General features: G+C 35.5%; 1 protein-coding gene across 1 annotated transcript in view; it reads right to left on the bottom strand.

Annotated features, from left to right (window-relative positions):
- Nucleotides 1–18958, bottom strand: part of CLEC2A (C-type lectin domain family 2 member A) — a 35751-nt gene extending 16793 nt beyond the window's left edge. The window contains exon 1 of the mRNA XM_054590830.1: nucleotides 18805–18958. Coding sequence (XP_054446805.1) covers nucleotides 18805–18958 — 154 coding nt within the window. The remainder of the gene's footprint in view (nucleotides 1–18804) is intronic.
- Between the last annotated feature and the right edge of the window lie 428 nt (nucleotides 18959–19386).

Genomic DNA, 19386 nt, shown 5'->3' with positions numbered 1-19386 from the left:
TATTGGTTAATGAATAATCTGAAGCAGTGCTATCTGGGATGGGCCCATACTGGAAAAGAAGTCTACCAACCTTTTACAACACAAAATGCACCAAGAGAAAGACTGGCAATTTGTTTTGCTTTAAAAAAAATTTTTTTTTCAAAATATTGTCAATGAAATAAAGTACATTTAAAATAAAATAAAAAATCAAAACTAGAATGAAAACTGAAGTCAGGTTATTCTTAGTTTTTTCTAGTGATTAATAAAGTAACAATTCACTTATATTAGTCTTTATATATTGACTTAAAATTCCTTATTGGTAACTGAGGATGACTGGAAACACCAACCCTTCTCCTTATTCAATTCCATACAATGTATATATAAATACACACACACACACATACACACACACACATATATTCCCAGTGGTCACCTCTATAATTTTAAACAGGGCACTTAAAAGTCTAATTCTTATTTTATACAGGAAACATATCTTGATTTCCTGGTTAATTAAAATAAAAACAGAAGCAAGACATTTCCCTTCATCACTCCTATGCTCTTTTTACACTGTTTTAATGTCATGATTATGGAGTTATATTTATCCATGTAGGATAGAGTATAAAATTATGTTAGCTTTAATTATTAATGAGAATATTTAAACACAGGTGATGCGAGCCTCAATTTGTTTTCTGGTTTCAGGCTCTGTAAATTTTAAAGGAAGATATATATATAGATATATATATAAATGTATATAATCACATATATTTCAGCATATATTTACACATATATATGCTCACATAGGGGTGTATATATTTTTATTATATAAATGTTAACATATAATGCACATCATCTTGTACCTTTTTTTTTTAACAATGTATCTTAAAGATGTCTCATATAACACATATCTAAGAGCTACAAGTTGTTCTGTATGTGTAAAACATATCTTACCTGACTGTTGGCAAGAATTCACTTGCTTTATGTCAATATAGTTTTGTCTTTCCTAGAATTTTATATTAATGGAATAATATATACTGTTTGTGTTGGGCTTAATTTCACTTTTAATAATGCTTTTGAAATTCATCCAAGTTATCCATGTAAGTAGTTCATTCTATTTTCTTACTGAGTAGTATTCTCATTTTGTATTTACATCACATATTATCGACTATTATGAACCTGCTTTGCACATTTCATGACAAGTCTTTTTGTGTACATGTTTTATTTCTCTTGGATAAATCCTCAGAAATGGGATTTCTACATCAAAGGGAAAGTGTGTGTGTGTGTGTGTGTGTGTGTGTGTGTGTGTGTGTATGCCAAACTAGTTTCCAAAATGGGCATGTGATTTTCAGCCCCCATCAGCAATGTATGTAAAGTTTCAGATGCTCCTCAATTCCACAAGACTTTTGTTAGACTCTTTTCTTAGCTATTCTAATAGAAGTATATTGATCTCTCTTATGATATTAGTTTACATTCTTCTAATGACTAATTGTGTTAAGCATCTTTTATGTCCTTATTTGTCATTTTGATATCTTCTTTGATGAAATGTTTAATACTTTGCCCATTTTTAATTGGATTATTAGTCTCTATTTAGTTGTAAGAGTTTATTATGCATTTTATATTGACATACCTTATCACCTCATCCTACATGTTTTACAAATGTTGTCTCTCAGCTTGTGGCTTAACTTTTCATTTTTCTCACAGTTTATGTAGAATGATAAAAGTATTTTAATAAAGCCAAATTTATGACTTTGATTATGATGCAAAATAAAAAAGCCCTAATTAATCTCTGAATATTTCTCAAGAGCCTCCTTTCCAAATCCTGAGGTACATCTCTACTCAAAGCTGAGTGGACCATTAATGCTCACTTCAAGTTTCATCTTTTTCTTCTCCTTTAGGTGGATTTAACTGAATTTTGGATAAATAGAGGTATCTTTCCTTCCCTCTTTTTACCATCCAATCTGTTCCACTGAGGCATGCTGCTTTATCAGTTATGATCAAGAGCACCATTACACCCATAGTCTTAGATGGACAAATTGATGTGGAATAGTATAAGTTGTAAAAACATGTATGTATACATGCATCTCTTGATTCTTTTACCATCTGTAGACTGTGAAACATGTGCTGGACATTATTCTGTGTGTATGAGAGATATTCATTAACAAAACAGGCAGATGTCCCTGTCCTCATTCTAGAAAGATTCAAATATCAGGTTAGTTTCTTGGCTTGTTAGTTATGTATTGAAATAAAGATAAAAATCATTTAAAATTGTATCAGTAAACTTAAAACATATGTTTGATGGGAAAGACAATGTATCTATATGACTCTATAATACATAAAAAGGTAAATTTTCTTTAATTACTTTATTTCTTCTATGGGGAAGCTCTTAATCTAAGGACAAATGCCTTTTCTGCTGCATATATATTTTTTTGCATCGCCACAATCGGCACTACTTATGCTCTTCTTAAAAATGAAGGCACACTTTCCATTTCCTTCAATAGTGAATCTGAAACAAAACAAAGAGATTTCCCACTGAACTTCATGAAAAATAACTAGGCACAGCCTAAAATACAGAGTGTAAACTTTGGTGACCATGTTTCTAAATGAGCAATGGGGAGGCGTAAAGGGAGTAACATGAGCAGCTCCTCTACTCAGCTCTGCCTTCAAACTGTAACTCGGACCGTGTGGTGGGAAGAAATGAGCACTAGGGAACTCTAGGGCCTTCAAAACCTAGGCAGTCCTGGAGCTTTATGCTGCTTTATAATGTAGTAAACATTGTAAATCATTTTGTTGATTATAGTCTTCTTTTTATACTTTCAAATGAAAAGTAAAAATCAATTTATTTAGCTGTTTAGAGGTGATGTAGAGGGAGACTGTAACTGATATTTCATTGGCCATCCTTCACACATTAAAAATATTGGCCTATGTTAAGGCTGAAACAGGTGTTCACTTGTTCACCTTTTGTAACCATCACCATAGCAAAATAGGGTTTTTTGTATTTGACTGCCTACAATACACATAAATACTTATAAATAAAATATCTAGAAATAATTTCTAAACTATTTTAAGTCATATATAAATATATGAAATTAAATATTCAAAATGAGGAAAAGAAAAATAGAATGGTGAGTCATGAATTTCTGGTTATGTGGTAATTAAAATGTTTTCAGCATTCCCTGTTTGGGGAACTTTGTAGCACTTGCTGTACACTTTCTTAACTTCAAAATTTTATCCTTCCTGTTTTCAAATTGTATGTGTGTTTCTGTGCCTATGTATTCTTTAGTGTCAACTGAGAACTCGCCAGCTCTTACGGGCTGAATTATGACCACCCCAAAATTTATGTTATAGACCTATGCCCCAGTAGCTCAGAATGTAACTGTATTAGAAGATGGAGTGTTTACAAAGGCGATTAAGTTAAAATGATGTAAATTCGACTGGTGTCCTTATAAGAAAAAGAAAATTCAATACACATAAGTGTATGCAGAGGGAAGGCCATGGGAACACACAAAGGGAAAAGATGGCCATCTACAAGCCGAGGAGAGATGCACTGGAAGAAATCAACACAACTGCCACCTTGGTCTGGGGCTCCTAACCTCCAGAACTATTGTCTAAGGTACTGTAATACCTGTGTATTACAGTAGCCCAAGCAAACTATGCACCAACTTTAAGCAACTTAAAGCTCTTTTACTTCTCTTTCAACTTTTAAGTGAACTACATATAATATATAGTATGTCAAGCTGTCAATATTTTCTATCAAGAAAATACCATATTAGATTTTGTAGTCAGAAAGTTTGTTGTATTTTTTCTTACATTTTTCAAAGTTGAGAACATAACTATCAACTATATTTTACCCCCAAATCCTGTGTATTTTCACCCCAAATTGCTCCTAAACACAATGGTAACAGAAGTTTCTCTAAATTTATGCTAGTTTATAATCTAGGAAATATCACAGAACACCTTGCTACTCTTTTTATGCCATCTCCCTTATACAATACCTGGCACAGATTGCCACAGACCAAGGACAGTGCCTGTCCATAGCAGGTGCTCCATAAAGGGCAGCTAGTGGCCCCCCTGCAGGGAACACAATACCCTTCTTGTTTCTTTCTCCCCCCTGAGGTTGGGGAACATTTGAAGTTTTTCAAGAACAAAAATGCAGTCTAAGGATACAATCAGCTCCTTAAGATAAGAAACATAGGATAGTTCTAGAATTTTAAATAAAAGCCAAGAGGAACAAACATTTACTATTTCTCACTTATTCTCTTCCATTTCAGGCCACCAATGGGTGAGGTAGGTGTAAACTTGAGTATATTTCCTAAGACTCCCCTATCAATGAGAGTTTAAAGTAACAACAAACAAACAAATGGCAAAATACAGTGGAAAGAGGCAAGGCTCAAACTACTTAGATTTTCGTTTAGTCTAGGATGAAAGGAATACCTGTGGCTCACATGTGGTACAGTCTAATTTACCACATAGAAGTATATATTGTTATCTGATGCCAAACCCTCACTAAAGACCATATATTTGTCTGCAGGTTGTCTCTGCCATCTATTTGTTGAGGGCCTTTTGAGGACATGGTATGGGGGAAACTATGGAGGTGGCTGATTATAGAGTCAGAATCCTTACCGTGCTTAACATATTTAATACCAAATAAATGTTTTAAGGCTTACCTATTGCTTAATGCATCTCCATTTGCCCACATCCAGCGTTCACTTATATTTTGTTTTTTCAATCCAATCCAATACGAAGAGGTTCCCAGATAGTGAGTCAAAAAGTCCTTTTACAAAATACAGAGATGCTGTAATGGATCTCTCCTGATCTTCTCATTCTCACTATTTCCAGTGCTATGGTCCTTCTTTGAGCACAGTATTCTCTTGCTAGGGTTGTTGCAATAGCCTTGTAATGACACTGTGATTTTATATTTGCCACTGACTAGCCAGCCCATCAGAGCAAAGAAAATGACTTTTTAAAAACTTAAGTCAGATCATGTCATACTTCTGTTCATAATTTTGCAATATCTCCCTATTTTATTGGGAGTAAAACCCAATCTTTATAATAGTGTACAAACCTTTAATGATCCATATCCCTCACTCACTCCCTTATTTTAGGCACACTGACTGGCTGCTTCTTTTCTGTTCTTAAATATTCCAGGCATCTACTTACCTTAATGTCTGTGTTCTAGGTGTTTCCTCTTCCTAAGACGTTTATCCCCCGATTCCCTTAACTAACTCCCTCATATACTTTACATTTTTGCTCAAGTGTCATCATCTCAATGAGAAAAGACTATATTTCCTACAGCCTACCCACATGGAACACTCACAATACCACTTAATGTATAAATATATATTTTTGCATAAAATTTACTAACTTCTAATACACTACATAATTTATGGACTTATTATGATTATTTTTTTATTCCCTGTCCTTCCTTGGGATGTAAGCTCCATAAATGCAAAGATCTTTGTTTTGTTGAACGAGGTATCATATCCTTGAAGTATACCTATCATATAGTAGCTCAATAAATTAAATGAGACTTATGTTGCAAAGAAGAAAAATCTAACCACTTCATTCTGGGAGCTGAATATGAGCAGAGATCCATAATAGGCCATACAGTTTGCCTGGCCATCTCTCCAAGATTTTTCTTGCTCAGATCGAAAGAAGCATTTATTATGGATTTGGTTCCAGCCTCGTGGACATGTAGTTCCATCCCAAGTGCACATCTTTTCTTTAAAGTTCCTTGGATTTTTAACTAAAATTAACACAGTGATAAGGAAAAAAATGAATGAAGTGTAAGAGAAAAATAAGTTTAACTTTCAGGGAAAAAGATTATCATATACTTCAGATTGAAAAAAGTGTATTTTTCCATATTCAGTTCAAATGGTTTAACTTTAAACATCAACTCAGAAAAATTAAAGATCAAGAATAAAGCATTAAAAATCATGATTGAAGAATTCATATCTATGCATAAGATAACAATAATAAACAAATAAACATATTTCCAGAAACTCAAACTTTTCTAGTCACTTTCCCAGTTTCTTCATATTACTGTCATTTTTTCTATTTATCTTTTTCTTTCCTTGTAACTTCCTATGGCATCTGGAACATGTCTCACTGTAAATAAACCAGTATTCTATTTCCATAACCGTAGACGGATAGCTCCTTTTTGCTGACTTAACTGAGACCTGATTGTGTTTCAACAACTGCATTTCCCCAGAAACTGAAGTTATTTTTTCGTCTTTAAACACAAAACAATGGAAGAAAAAATGTTGAAATTGTACTAGATTTTTACTCTCTACTTTTTACTCTCCTACTTAGTGCAACTAGGTAAATGAAGTTATTTGTTAAGGTATAACCCTGAGGAAAAAAACGTTTACCTCCTGTCCACAGCTGAAATGAATTACTGGTTCATAGTTAAGCCTATGGATGGGAAGATCTCCAGATGGGACAGTAAATGAGCAGTGTGGGGCTGGTACAAAAGCCATGTGAAACAATCCGGTTACCAACATTATTTAAAAGTAACACGTTTTAAATTATTTAAAAATGTCAAGTTTAAATTAACAGCTAGCACAAAAATCAAGTATTTGGTTTAGAACTTGAGTTACCAGAAAGCCAAGCTCTCTCATTCACTCATTCATTCATTCACCCATTCATTCACCAACTACCAGGTTAGATTTTGTAGCTCTAGGAATACAACAGTGTATATACAAAAATCTTTGCTCTATAGGACTTATGTGTCTAGTAAACTATTAGTTGGTCATAAAATATATCAGAGTAAAGAGGTGCGGGATTATTGGTGGAAAGAGTTGCAATTTTAATGTAGTAGTCAGGATAGGGTTCAATGGGAAGGTGAGATGCACTGAAGGCTTGAGGAGGTGAGCTAGTGAGGCATTAGCACATACAAGGGAAGATCTTCTCAAGCAAAGAGAAGAGATAAGGACCAAGGTGAATGTGTCTGGCTTATTCACAAAATAGTGAGGGTGCCTATATGACTGAAGAAGGGTGAGTAGTAGAAGATGGCATCACAAAGGTAATTGGGGGGCTGGATCCAATAGACCCTTGTAGGCTATTTGCAGGCTTTTGGCATTATTCCAAGTAAATAAAAAAAAATTGCAACATGTTGAACAGATCTGATTTGTTTAAAATTTTTGTTAAGAAATATACTCTAGAACCATACTGTCCGGTATGATAGCCATTAGCCACATGCAGTTGTTGAGCATTTGAAATATGGCTAGTTCAAATCTAGATGTCCTGTAAGTATAAAGTACATATTAAATGTCAAAAACTAAGTACCGCAAATAAATGTAAAATCCCGTTAATCATTTTATATTTGTTACATGTTGAAATTATACTATATTGACTACACTGGGTTAAATAAAAATACAATTAAACAATTTTCATTAGTTTCTTTTTACTTTTTAAATGTGGCTTTGAAAATGTGACATTTGTGGCTAACATATTTTCACTGGAAAATGTTCTTCTAGAAGGTCAAGGGAAGAAAAGGGAGAAACATTTAGTAAGGAGAGGATGTTGTTAGGAACAGGGTGGTAATAGAGATAGTGAAAAGTATTCAGATTCCAGTTATATTTTGAAGGACTAGGCAGAATTTGCTGATTACATTCAAGTTTGAGAGGGGTAAAAAAGAATCAAAGCATGACTATAAGGTTTTTGGCTTAAAAATTGGAAGGATAAAGCTGCAATTTTATGAGATGAGGTAGACCACAGATAAAAGAGGTAATGGGTAATAGGTAGATTAAGATTTCAACTTGGACAACGTTAAGTTTGAGGTATTTGACCATCAGGTAGAAATTTGGAATTCAGGAACGAGACCCAGAATGGGGATGAGTATTTGGAGGTCATCAGTGTTTATGTGACATTTATAGTTGTAAGGGGAGATAAAGAGGGAACTTTTTCAGGTATTGACCCCTGGAGCACACCAACATTAAAAGGTCAAGGAGAAAAGAAAGAACAAGCAAAGGAAACGTGGAATGAGTGACAAGTTAGATAGGAAGCAAGCCATAAGCGAATGGTTTTCTGGAAGCCAAATGAACAAATTATTTCCAGGAAGAAAGAGTGTTGATTGATGAAAATAGATAAAGTAAGATGAAGATTGAGAATGGACCACTGGATTTAGCAACATGAAAGACAAATTGGGTGGGAAAAAAAAGAAGTGAGAACCTGATCAAAAAACCCCTCAAAAAAAAAATACCACACAAACAAAGAAAAGGAAAGATAGAAATTAGGAACAAAAACAGCAAAGAAAATTTGTCAAGGTACTTGCTGTAGAATAGAAAATAAATATATTGGAAACTAAAGGAGATGCAATTATTTTTTAAGTAGGGTATATACTACTGGGTTGTATTGCTGGTGGGATGTTTTCATTAAATACACACACACAAACTGATGATGTAGGAGAAAGAGAATTACTAAAGTAACATTACTGATCAGGTGAAAGGCTATAGGATTTAGTGTAGAACATGAATACTTCATCAATAGTACCAGGAGTCTGAACAGACAGAGATGGAGGTAAGTAAGTAGGTGTGATGATGAAAGTGTGTGAAAGTTTTCTACTAATGTAGAATCTCTGAAGTGAAATTGGAAGCAAAGATGTAGATTTGAGAGTGAAGATGAGGAGAGAGGCATTAAAGGTTTGAAGAGAAAGGAGAAAGTGTAAAATAATTATCTATGAGAGTGAGAGTGTTAATGCACCAGGGAAATCTAATACAATTGCCAGTCTCCACCCCACTTCTTTTTAACCTATCATAATTGCCGTAATTGCACCTGGCATGATCCTCTGACACTCATGTTTTTTCTCTCATCTGAAGTGCTCTGAAAAAATGCCTACATGACCTTAAGATTGAGCACAAAAATTTTCATAAAGGCTTACCTGGCTACCAAATGCAAACTTATAACCTCCTTTTTTGCTTCAACTTGGACATACTTCTATTTGTAATTATTTGATTGTGTTACTACTATTAGCTCATATGCTTGTTTCTTAGGTATAGGTGAATTGCGCTGAGGCCAGAAACCCCCCTTTTTTTTTTTTCATTTTGGTATCATTACCACCTACTATAATACTTGCCTGAAGTTCAATAGGTGTTTACTGAAAGAATAGTCATTCCAGAAGGCAAAACAAGTAATTAAATTTGAAGAGAAAATAGACACTCTGGCTGGGAGAATACTTTTTGTTCCAATTGTTCAATGCAAGGGATGGAAAGTTTAGTTGTTGGTATAAGACTGAATCAGTAATAATATCATTAATATTTTTAGCAGAAGTTGATTACTTACATTTTCTAGGAAATCCTAACATGGCCCAAAGAAGAAAGGCGATGCCTCCACATATCATACTTGACATGACTAGCATTTTCCTCGATACTATACCTAGGGAAAAGACATGTCATTGTTTATCTTATACAGAAAAGCAAACAAACAAAAAACACAAGTAATGTTTGTGTTTTCCTTTGTCTTCTCCATGTTCTGTTCACAACCAAGTAATTAGTATATTAGGAAGGTGAGAAAGGGTATGAAGGTCTACATTTTCAGCAGCAGCAGCCTCAGATTCCCTTGGCTCCACTTTTTGGTGCCACTTTCTGAGAACTGTGTTCCCTAATCTTCGGCCCTGCTTCCAGAACAGAAAACCAAATGTCATCCTGGGACTTTTTAATAAAAGACTGTCTTTTTCAAAGGCGGGTGGGGGGGTGAGGGACGTGTATGTAAGGGCCATATTATGAATAATCTATATTTTTACATAATGCTGAGGGTGCAAACTGGGATCAAAAGAAAGGCTGCTGGGACGATAATAGGAGGCTTAGTTCCTATCTCGATGGCCAAGCTCTGTCTCTCCTGTACCTTGCCTCTTGGCCTTCTGCTCCACAGCTTCCGTTCCATCCGGAGTTTTGGTCCCTGTTCTCTCCATCTCCTTTGCGCTAACGGAGAAGTTCATCTGTGGTCACAGCCGCAGAGATAATCCTGGGGCTGAATTGCAAATTGCTAAGTATATTTGTTGCGCGCTGCAAGAAACCAAGACAGCAGTTTTTCAGGGGGTGGTGTCGCAAGGCTGAAGTGAAAATTACGCATCAATCTAGCCCTCCACTCAGGCCCGCGACTGGACTTGGGTCAGATGCCCCTGAGGACAGTCAGTCCTCATGTCAACTGCCATTTCCTCTGACATTTTTAACAGGCTGGGGCAGTAACGGCTACCAAGCAAGCCAGCTGTTCCTTTGTTCCAGTGGTTGTGGCTCCATGGCCTGGGATTGGCTGGAGCACAGTGAGGGCTCTAAGAATTCAACCTCTGATTGGCTCCTGCCATCCTCCAACCTGCTAACTACTCAAAGCAGAGAATGGATAGGCCCACATTCTCCATTGCTGGTGCTTTATGAAGTCTCCCTAAAATCACACCCGAGACAATTTTACAGCATATGGGTATTGGATTGTATACTGTGCAGACTCACCAGCACCACAATGTGGCTCTGCCTATCCCCCCACTTTTTAAAAAATAAATTATTGTGTTGTTAACTTCTGAGTTCTAATTTTCCTGTGGACTGCTTAGGGATATTTGGGGAAACAAACTCATTGTTCTTAATGTGTTTCAACAGTACTTGAATGAAGAAGATTCATATCATATGCAAGGAGTTCTCACTTTGCACAGTAAAGCAGGATGATAAAAATAGCTGTACAAGCTAGACCTATAGCATGTTATTTTAATAATCAAAGGGAAATAATTCTGATTGTTCCTTGACCTTTAAAAATTTTTGTTGAAACATTGAAAACTCTCTTACCCTCCATGAAAAACATATATGGTATAGAAAATCAGTACAACTAACATTTTTTAGAACACTGTAACTTAAAACATTCGAAACATTCGGAATTCAAGTATTTCATTTTATTTTGAAAAAGAAAAAAGGCTTATCAAGGGTACTTGGAATAGGTTGGCTTCTTGTTGTATAACTTACAATATTGGGCAAGCATCTTTTATATTCTCTCAAACTTTTGTACTTCTAAGTTTGGGTCTCTAACATTGGATATTTTGCTTTAGAAATGTTATGAAATATCTTTGAGAATTCCTTTGATGTAAATACTTTTTGTGGATGTAACTTCTCTGGGATATGTCCTGCTTCTCATTGCAAACACTTTCCTTAATTTTGTCAGTGTTTGCCTTCACTAAATTCCCCTGGTTGCAGAGAGAGAGAGAGAGAGAGTCTTTCCATAGTGGGAGTGTTGGTACCCACCTTGATGAGCTATTTCTTTTATAAGTCCTTTTACCTTCCATTTGATATTCACTTTTAGCATTATCACGTTTTGTTTCTTTGCTGCATTTTAATTATTGTTCAGGAATTCCTCCTTTTGGTGATCTATTTTTGTAAAGTGTTACATAAATTTATCACTGCAAGACAAAGTGGTAACATACTACACTTAATTGTTTATATGTTAATTGATAAAAGATGCACATTAATCAGTCATTAACAGACTTAGAAAGAAGTGACATGGTAGGTCATTGATCACCATGTATATCTGAATGAGTGTGTGTGTGTGTGTGTGTGTGTGTGTACACTGGAAAAAGCCCAACCATTGTTAATATAACTAGAATGGTTTGTGCAACATTGATGTAACCTGGAAGCCAAGAAGAGTTGACTGGAATGTACATGCATGAACAATGACCACATTACTGTACTAGTCCGTGGAGGCAGTAGATGTCATTGAGTGAGCATGGATACTATGTGGCCTTCGCATTCCAAATGACTGAGCAGGTAGAGCAACGAATCTGCAGCAAATTTTGCATTAAGCTTGAACATTCCTCTGCAGAAACTATTTGGGTGATTGAGAAGGCTGAAGCTATGGGCAGCTGGTGACTGACATCTTCATCATGACAACGTGCCTGCTCATGCATCACAACTTGTGGAAACTATTTTGGTGAACAATCAAAACACCCACGTGACCCAGGCCCCCTACAGCCCAGATCTGGTGCCTCGTCACTTTTGGCTCTTCCCAAAACTTAAGTCATCTTTGAAGGGGAAAAGATTTCAGACCATTGATGAGACTCAAGAAAATATAACAGGGCAGTTGATGGGCACTGGGAGAACTGTGTGAGGTCCCAAGGTGCCTACTTTGCAGGGGACTGAAGTATCATTGTCCTATGTACAAGGTTTCTTGTATCTTATATCTTCTTCAATAAGTGTCTCTATTTTTCATACTACACAGCTGGATACTTTCTGGACAGACCTCATATATGTTATACCCACATATATGCATATATACCCATATATATATAGATATACCCATTTATACATACATATACTCATATATGTGTATATATAATGATTTGTAGTTTAAAAATTAGCAGTGAAGTTTAAGTTACAGTATATAATTACTTATAATAAATGTACTGTAAATATAAATGTACACAAACATGTAAACTGAAATTTAAATGTACATGTAAAACATGTAGTTGGATAATGGTGTTATTTAATTTAATCATGGTAAATAAAATTTGTTCATTATCAGAAGCATACAAAACAATTCACAGACACCTCCACACATACACACATTCTTTTGCCAATGAACCTAAAAATATATACACATATAAACATACATTCAATATATATATATTTTATTTTATACATATATTATGTAGTACATGTATACTTCAAAATTCATTGTTGAAACCCTTCCTCCCAATATGATGGTTTTAGAAAATTAGGATTTTGAGCAGTAATTAGGTTTAATGATGCGATGAAGGTAGAGCCCCTGTAATATGTGTGTGTGTGTATGTGGATATTCTATCTACATTTTTATTTTTCTACTCAATCTGGTAATTGGGACAAGTTAAAGACTTACTACTATAATGTATGCACTATACTCAGTATTCAGAGATCTGAGTTGGTTTATTTTCAAAAACACCTGTACAACCTCACTAGTAGGATCATCTATGATAAAAGGAAAGGAAAAAGCAGGATTTAAATACAGATAAATTTTCAAGTATGATGCCAGGTTATTGCTGGAGTATTTTCTTTCATTTGTTATAATAAAAATGAATGTGTGGATTAGAGTAGATTAGGGAACATTTAAAGTCAGTCAAACAGATAATTCAATAGAAAAAAAGACTTGCTTGACATAGATTTTTTTCCAGCTTTATTGAGATAAATTTGACAAATAAAAATTGTATCTATTTAAAGAGTACAATTTGATGTTTTGATATTTGTGTATACTATGGAATACTCACTGCAACCAAGTAATAATATATCCATCAGCTTACATAGTTACCATTCTATTTTATCTTATTTTATATTTTTGTGGTGATAACACTTAAGATTTACCTTTTTAACAAATTCCAAGTATACAATATGGTTTTGTCAACTATTATCACGTTACCGTACATTAGACCTCCAGAATTTATCTTTCATAACTGAAACTTTGTACCCTTTGACATCTCCCCATTTCCTCCTATCCCTAAACCTTGAGAAACACCATTCTTCTTTCTGCTTCTATAAGTTTGACAATTTTAGATTACATATATAAATGAGATCATGCAGTACCTGCTTTTATGTAAATACATATACAATATGAAAAACAGCAACTTTGAATACAAGAATGCAAAGTGGTAGAGAAGTACAGTTTCTGTATGTAATTTGAGTTAAATTGATATCTATTATTCAGTTAAATCAATTATTATATTAATTAATAGAAGGGAGTATACACAGCACACTCACCCAACCCCCAAGATAGGGCTTTATTTAAAATATGGAAGAGAAGAAGGTATTGGAATATGTAACCAATAGTGTCTGATACGGTATTATTGCCAAAAGCTTTAAAAAATGTGTCTGTGCCAGTGGTTTTTTACTAATGGCAAGACACAAAGAAAGACATAGTACCAATTCTCCTCACACACACTATAATAAAGTCATGAAGAGAAATCCATCCTGTTCAGTTTCAGCTGAGGTATCAAGGGTTAATAATTCAGAAGTGCTAAGCATCTTTAAAGCCAGGTGCTCTATCACCTATGCAGAAGTAGCTAAGATGGTGTAAAATTAAGTTGACTTTCATGAAATTGTGATTCTCCTTAGGAGTACACAGATATTTAAGTGAAACAGGACAAAAGGGAAATGTATGTGGAAAGAGGTGTCATTATGCTGTGTATCACCTTAATGATCCACATTGAAGGAGGGAAAATGTTCCACACTCATCTCCAAACGAATGAGAAGAGTTATGAAGGGGGCACTCAATGGACACAAATGTGTTCCCCAGAGTTTTAATGGAGTAGTGACCATATGGAAGTCTACGGAAGTCTAAAGGCTACTTATGGAGTAACCTGAAGCTGACAGAGAACAGTGATAAAGGACTGCAAGGGAGCTAACCTATTTCCACCAATCACAAAGGGAAACCACGTGTGTATCTCACTTTGGGAAACTGGGATAGGGTGATTATAAAATGTATCTAGTACAGAATTAATGCAGTCCTTATTAAAATGGTGCCAGTGTTTTTTGCAGAAATATAAAAATCCATTCTAAAACTCATATGGAATCTTGAGATCCCAAATAGCACAAACAATTTTGAATAAGAATAATAAAGTTGGATGGTTTATACTTTTTGATTTCAAAATCAAAATAGTGTGGTACTGGCATCAAGACAGATATATAGACCAATATAATAAGATAGAGGGCCCAGAAATCAATCCTCAAATATATGCTCAAGTGTTTTCAACAAGAGGGCCGAGACCATTCATCATGGAAAGGATGCTCTTTTCCGATAATGGTGTTGGGGAAACTATTTGCCAAAAAAGCAAGTTGAGTCCTTACCTTATACTGTATACAAAAATTAATTTAAAATAGATCAAAGACCTAAAGCAAGAGCTAAAACTATAAAATACTTAGGGGGAAAGCTTCAGGAGGCTGGATCTTGCAATGATTTCCTGGATATACAACCAAAACCACAGGCAACAAAAGTAAAATATAGTTAAGTATAAATAGCAATAATAAAAATTATATCAAAAATTTAAAAAAATCCTGTGCATCAAACAACATACCAATAGAGTGAAAAGGCAACCTACAGAATGGGAGAGAATATTTGAAAATCATATATCTAATGAGAGATTAAAATTTAGAATATATAAAGAACTCCTACATGTCAACAGCATAAAAAAGCAACAACCCTGATTTAAAAAAAAAAATGGGCAAAGGACTTGAACAGACATTTCTCCAAAGAAGACATGTATGTAACCAAAACTACATGGCAATATGCTCAACATCAGTAATCATTAGGGAAACACAAATCAAAACCACAATAAGGTATAATACTATTAGGATAAGCATTAGTCTACTTTCAAAATACAGAAAATAAGAAGTTTTATGAGGATGTGGGTAAAATACAAGTCTTGTGCACTGTTGGTGAGAAAGTAAAATGGTACAGCTGCTATGGAAAACAGTATTGTGTTTCCTCAAACAATTAAACATTGAATTATTACATGATCTAACAAATCTACTTGTAAGGCAGAGTTTTAAAAGAATTAAAAGCAGAGTTTTGAAGAAATATTTGTAAACCTATGTTCATAACAACTCTGTTCACAATAGCTAAGCAATGAAAGTAACCCATGTATCCATCAATTGATGAATGGAAAACAAAATGTGGTATATACATCCAATGGAATACTATTCAGACCTAAAAAGGAAAAAAATTCTGACACATTAAAATGGATGAACCTCGAGGACAATATGCTAAGTGAAATAAGCCAGTCACAAAAGGACAAATGCTACATGACCTCACTTTTATGAGGAACCTAGGCCAGTCAAATTAATAGAGACAGAAAATAGAATGGCGGTTGGCAGGGTTCAAGGATAGTGGGACTATTTAATGGGTACACAGTTTCAGTTTTAAAATGTGAAAAGAGCCCTGGAGATTGGATGTACAACCATTCTGGAGGTCTATACCACCACCGAATTGCACCTCTAAAAATGATTAAAATGGTAAATTTTGTTATGTATATTTTACCACAATTAAAAAAAAGAAAACGTATCCTATGGGACTCTAGGCAATGAAATAATAATACAGGGAGTGCCAATACAGTCCTCAAAACTGAGGAGGAATCAGCTGAAAAGAAGTATTGCTAACAGGAACTAAGTAGGAGCCAGATAAGGTGATTTCTGAAAAACACACAAAATGATTCAGTAAGGAAGCCATCAACAGTACCCGTCTGTGCTTTTCTTCCTACAGCTTTCTCTCCCCAAGTGGCATCAGAAACAGTAGCTATTAAATAGAAGATTTAATGAAGCTAAGGAAAAAACAGGAAGCAAGCAGAACATTCTGTCCTCTGAATGCTTCCAGACCTGAAATAGTTCAGGTCAGAGGAGGAAAGAGGTTTTAAATTCGAGAATCAGTTCTCATAGAGGAGATTTCAGTTTTGATATTATGCTAGACATAAAATTTCTGTATGGATACTGTTCTTATTACTAAAAAGGACCATAAAATGATGGCATTGACTCCCAACTATCCAGATGTGTGAAAATGTCTCAAAGTGAGTTTAATGCAACAAAAGAATCAAATTAATTTCTGTGTGAACATACAGAGCTACAGTCCTTTCAAAACATCTGATGGTTCACTTCCATTCCCCGCCCCCATCCCCCATTCTCTGATGCCTGCCTACACACTCTTTCCTTCTATGTGGTTGAGGGTTGTGGGTTAATGGTCCTTCCTTGACCAAAAACTTGGTGATGTCAGTTCCTGATAGGTGGGCAGGAGGGGAGGCAGGACCTTAAGAAATATCCCAATCATGCAAATTACTTTTTAAATAAATAAAATATGTTCGGGACTCTCATGGTTGTCTTGAAGATTTCTCCTATTTATTTCATTAACCGTTTCATAAGAAAATGTTTCCTCTGGTCTGTCAGAATGTATTACTTCTTTTAAACTTTCGAATCAGTACTGTATCTAGTCTTTTGCTTCCCCCCCCCACCCCCCGCCGCATTTTGCTCAGGTTTTCTGGTACTGGATTTTTAGATGAGCTATTGCAGAAAGACTTGAATGTTTTAGACCCAGAGTAGAAAATGAAAAAAAAAATATTATTGATAGCTAGATTTTGTGAAATTTGGAATCCAATTGTCCTGAAGTGCAGTGAGCAAGAGTATGGAAGATAGCCATCGCAGCCTGCAGTGTCTACCATGCAAGATCTGATGGACGAGGATTGAGTTGTTGCCTGGCAACATTTCTTCATTCCTTTCACCTCCAGTGACTGACACATTGAGCATGTGGGGTGCTGTTCTCCACCGGATCTCCAGTGGCATTTAGATATAAGCAAAGGTAGAGATGGTCACGACTGGACCAAACATTCTGTTGTATAAGTACATAGACCTTAACTTTTTTTTACTATTTCATTCCACTTGTTGTAACAGCCTAGATTTAGAAGTTTGTGCTATGCAGTTTCGTTTACTAGCTAACCGACTGCAGAAATCTTAGTAGCTGTGTTCCTGTTTCATTTATTAAGGTTTCTGTGACTTGTGAAGGCCACAGCCTGATATAAATATAAATAAATAAACACATAAACAAACAAACAAACCACAATGAATTTTCTGATCTCCTTCAGTCACTTGAAAAGCATTTATTGGACCTTAATACACGGCAAATTCTATGAAAAGCATGGAATTGGGTAATGGATAGATTGACTGATATGTGTATGGAAAGTACACTTTTGAGTGGTCAGAATAAACCTTCTCACTAAAAGAATTTTTGCTGCCTATACAAACTTGTCTTCATTTTTCTAGCGAGTTTACTCATGTATGCATAGAGTAGAGAGATTTAGCAAGTTAAAAAAACAGAATTTCCAGTTAAATTTGAATTTCAGATCAACAAAAAACATTGCAAATACAATAAATACAAACTTTGCATGAGAATTACACTAAAAAAAACTGTTTTTATCTGAAATTTAAATTTAACTGGATTATTTTATTTTACCTGACAGTCCTGCTTAGTTAACAACAAACTTTCTTATCTTTTAAATTGTTAGGTGTTCCATGGCTTGGTGTGGGGTTTCACTCAATTTTCTGCTTACACCTCTCTGTGAACCCTTAGTGATATAGCCCAGGGTCTGGGGGCAGGAAAGGAATAGTCAGCAAAGGAAACGTAGACTGTTGCTCCTGTGAGAGTGGAAAGGACTTGGAAAAAGAGAAGGTAATAAAGGACAACAGGAGATGCTTGGAAGCAGGCCCTGAGGAATCCAGTGAGAGCAGTTTATTTGGAAGGTGAACACCACTGAAAGGAGAGTTGTGACAGCGTGCAATACCAAGCAAGTCACCACTAAGAGTAGCTAGAGCTGAATTTAGCAGAGGTCTTCTAGAAACCAGTGTAAATACTGTCACGGTGTGTTTCCTGTCTTTCCCCAAGGGGTATAAACTTTCTACTTCACGACCAGCGAAAATGTTTTCTCCGCTGGCCTGAGAGGTTGTTTGCAGCTTTGCTCCCAGTGGCTTCAGGCTTTTGTTCCTCAGGGGAGAAATTACCAGGGCAGGCTTTGCGTCTTTTGTTCAAGGACTGCTCTTCACCACCCCTAGGCCTGCCGCAGAAGGGCAACTTTCACTTCCAGTAAAGTCCCTTCAAGTGGGTGAGATTTACTGTTGGATCTGCAGCTCTGACAGCTCATAGAAACCCACGCTCTGCCTTCAGCAACGTGTTAAAAACATCAGCTGAATTTTTTGTAACAGTTTATAGGAATTGCTCTTTGTTACCCCAAGTAAGCAAATTTTCATGCCCTGTATCTCCTTGAAGGGGCCTTTCTTCCCTTAGTTTTCAGTTCAGTTGACTGCCCTGTGGCCTTAGATTTCTGAGTTTAAGAGAAGTTTTAAGTTTTCAAATTACCTAGCTTTACGTAGTTGTTGTGAAAAGAATGACGCCCTTTCCAGTTTTCTACATGCCGAGTGAACCCGAGTCTTCCTCTCCAGTGGCTGTGGGCTGCAGAGGCCCCGACGTTGAAGCGGTGGCTCAGCTGGAGAGGGGTCAATGTCAGCCGCATTTTGGAGTCAAGGCTGCAATGAGAGGAAAGAACTAACTTATCAAAACTGATTTTGCATCGGGGTTAGCTCCTGTAAGTTTCCAAAGCAACTGGAGCAATAGGGAGATCTCCAGTTTTAACCATTGACCTGTGACATATATTGCATGAAACCCCCTACAAAGATATTATTATAAAAGTTGGACAAAATTCTAAAACAACTGAAACTAAAACATAACTTGAGGTACTCCAATTGGTCATGACTTACTGTTTATAATTTACCCGCCTGCAAGAAAAAAAGTAACTTCTTTGTAGAACGATTGCATTCATAGTCTCTATTGTTTTTGTATAAAATGCCTGGCATTTAATATAAAAATTATGAGGAAGCCTTAAAAAAAAAAAAAGACCAAAAGGCAAAACACCAATTAACAAGCCAAATGTTTCAGACACTG

The sequence above is a fragment of the Pteronotus mesoamericanus genome, unplaced genomic scaffold (genome assembly GCF_021234165.1).
Source record: "Pteronotus mesoamericanus isolate MK-2021 breed Mesoamerican mustached bat unplaced genomic scaffold, CSHL_Meso_final scaffold_21, whole genome shotgun sequence".
Taxonomy (NCBI): Eukaryota; Metazoa; Chordata; class Mammalia; order Chiroptera; family Mormoopidae; genus Pteronotus; species Pteronotus mesoamericanus.
This window is presented reverse-complemented; position numbering and strand designations above follow the sequence as displayed.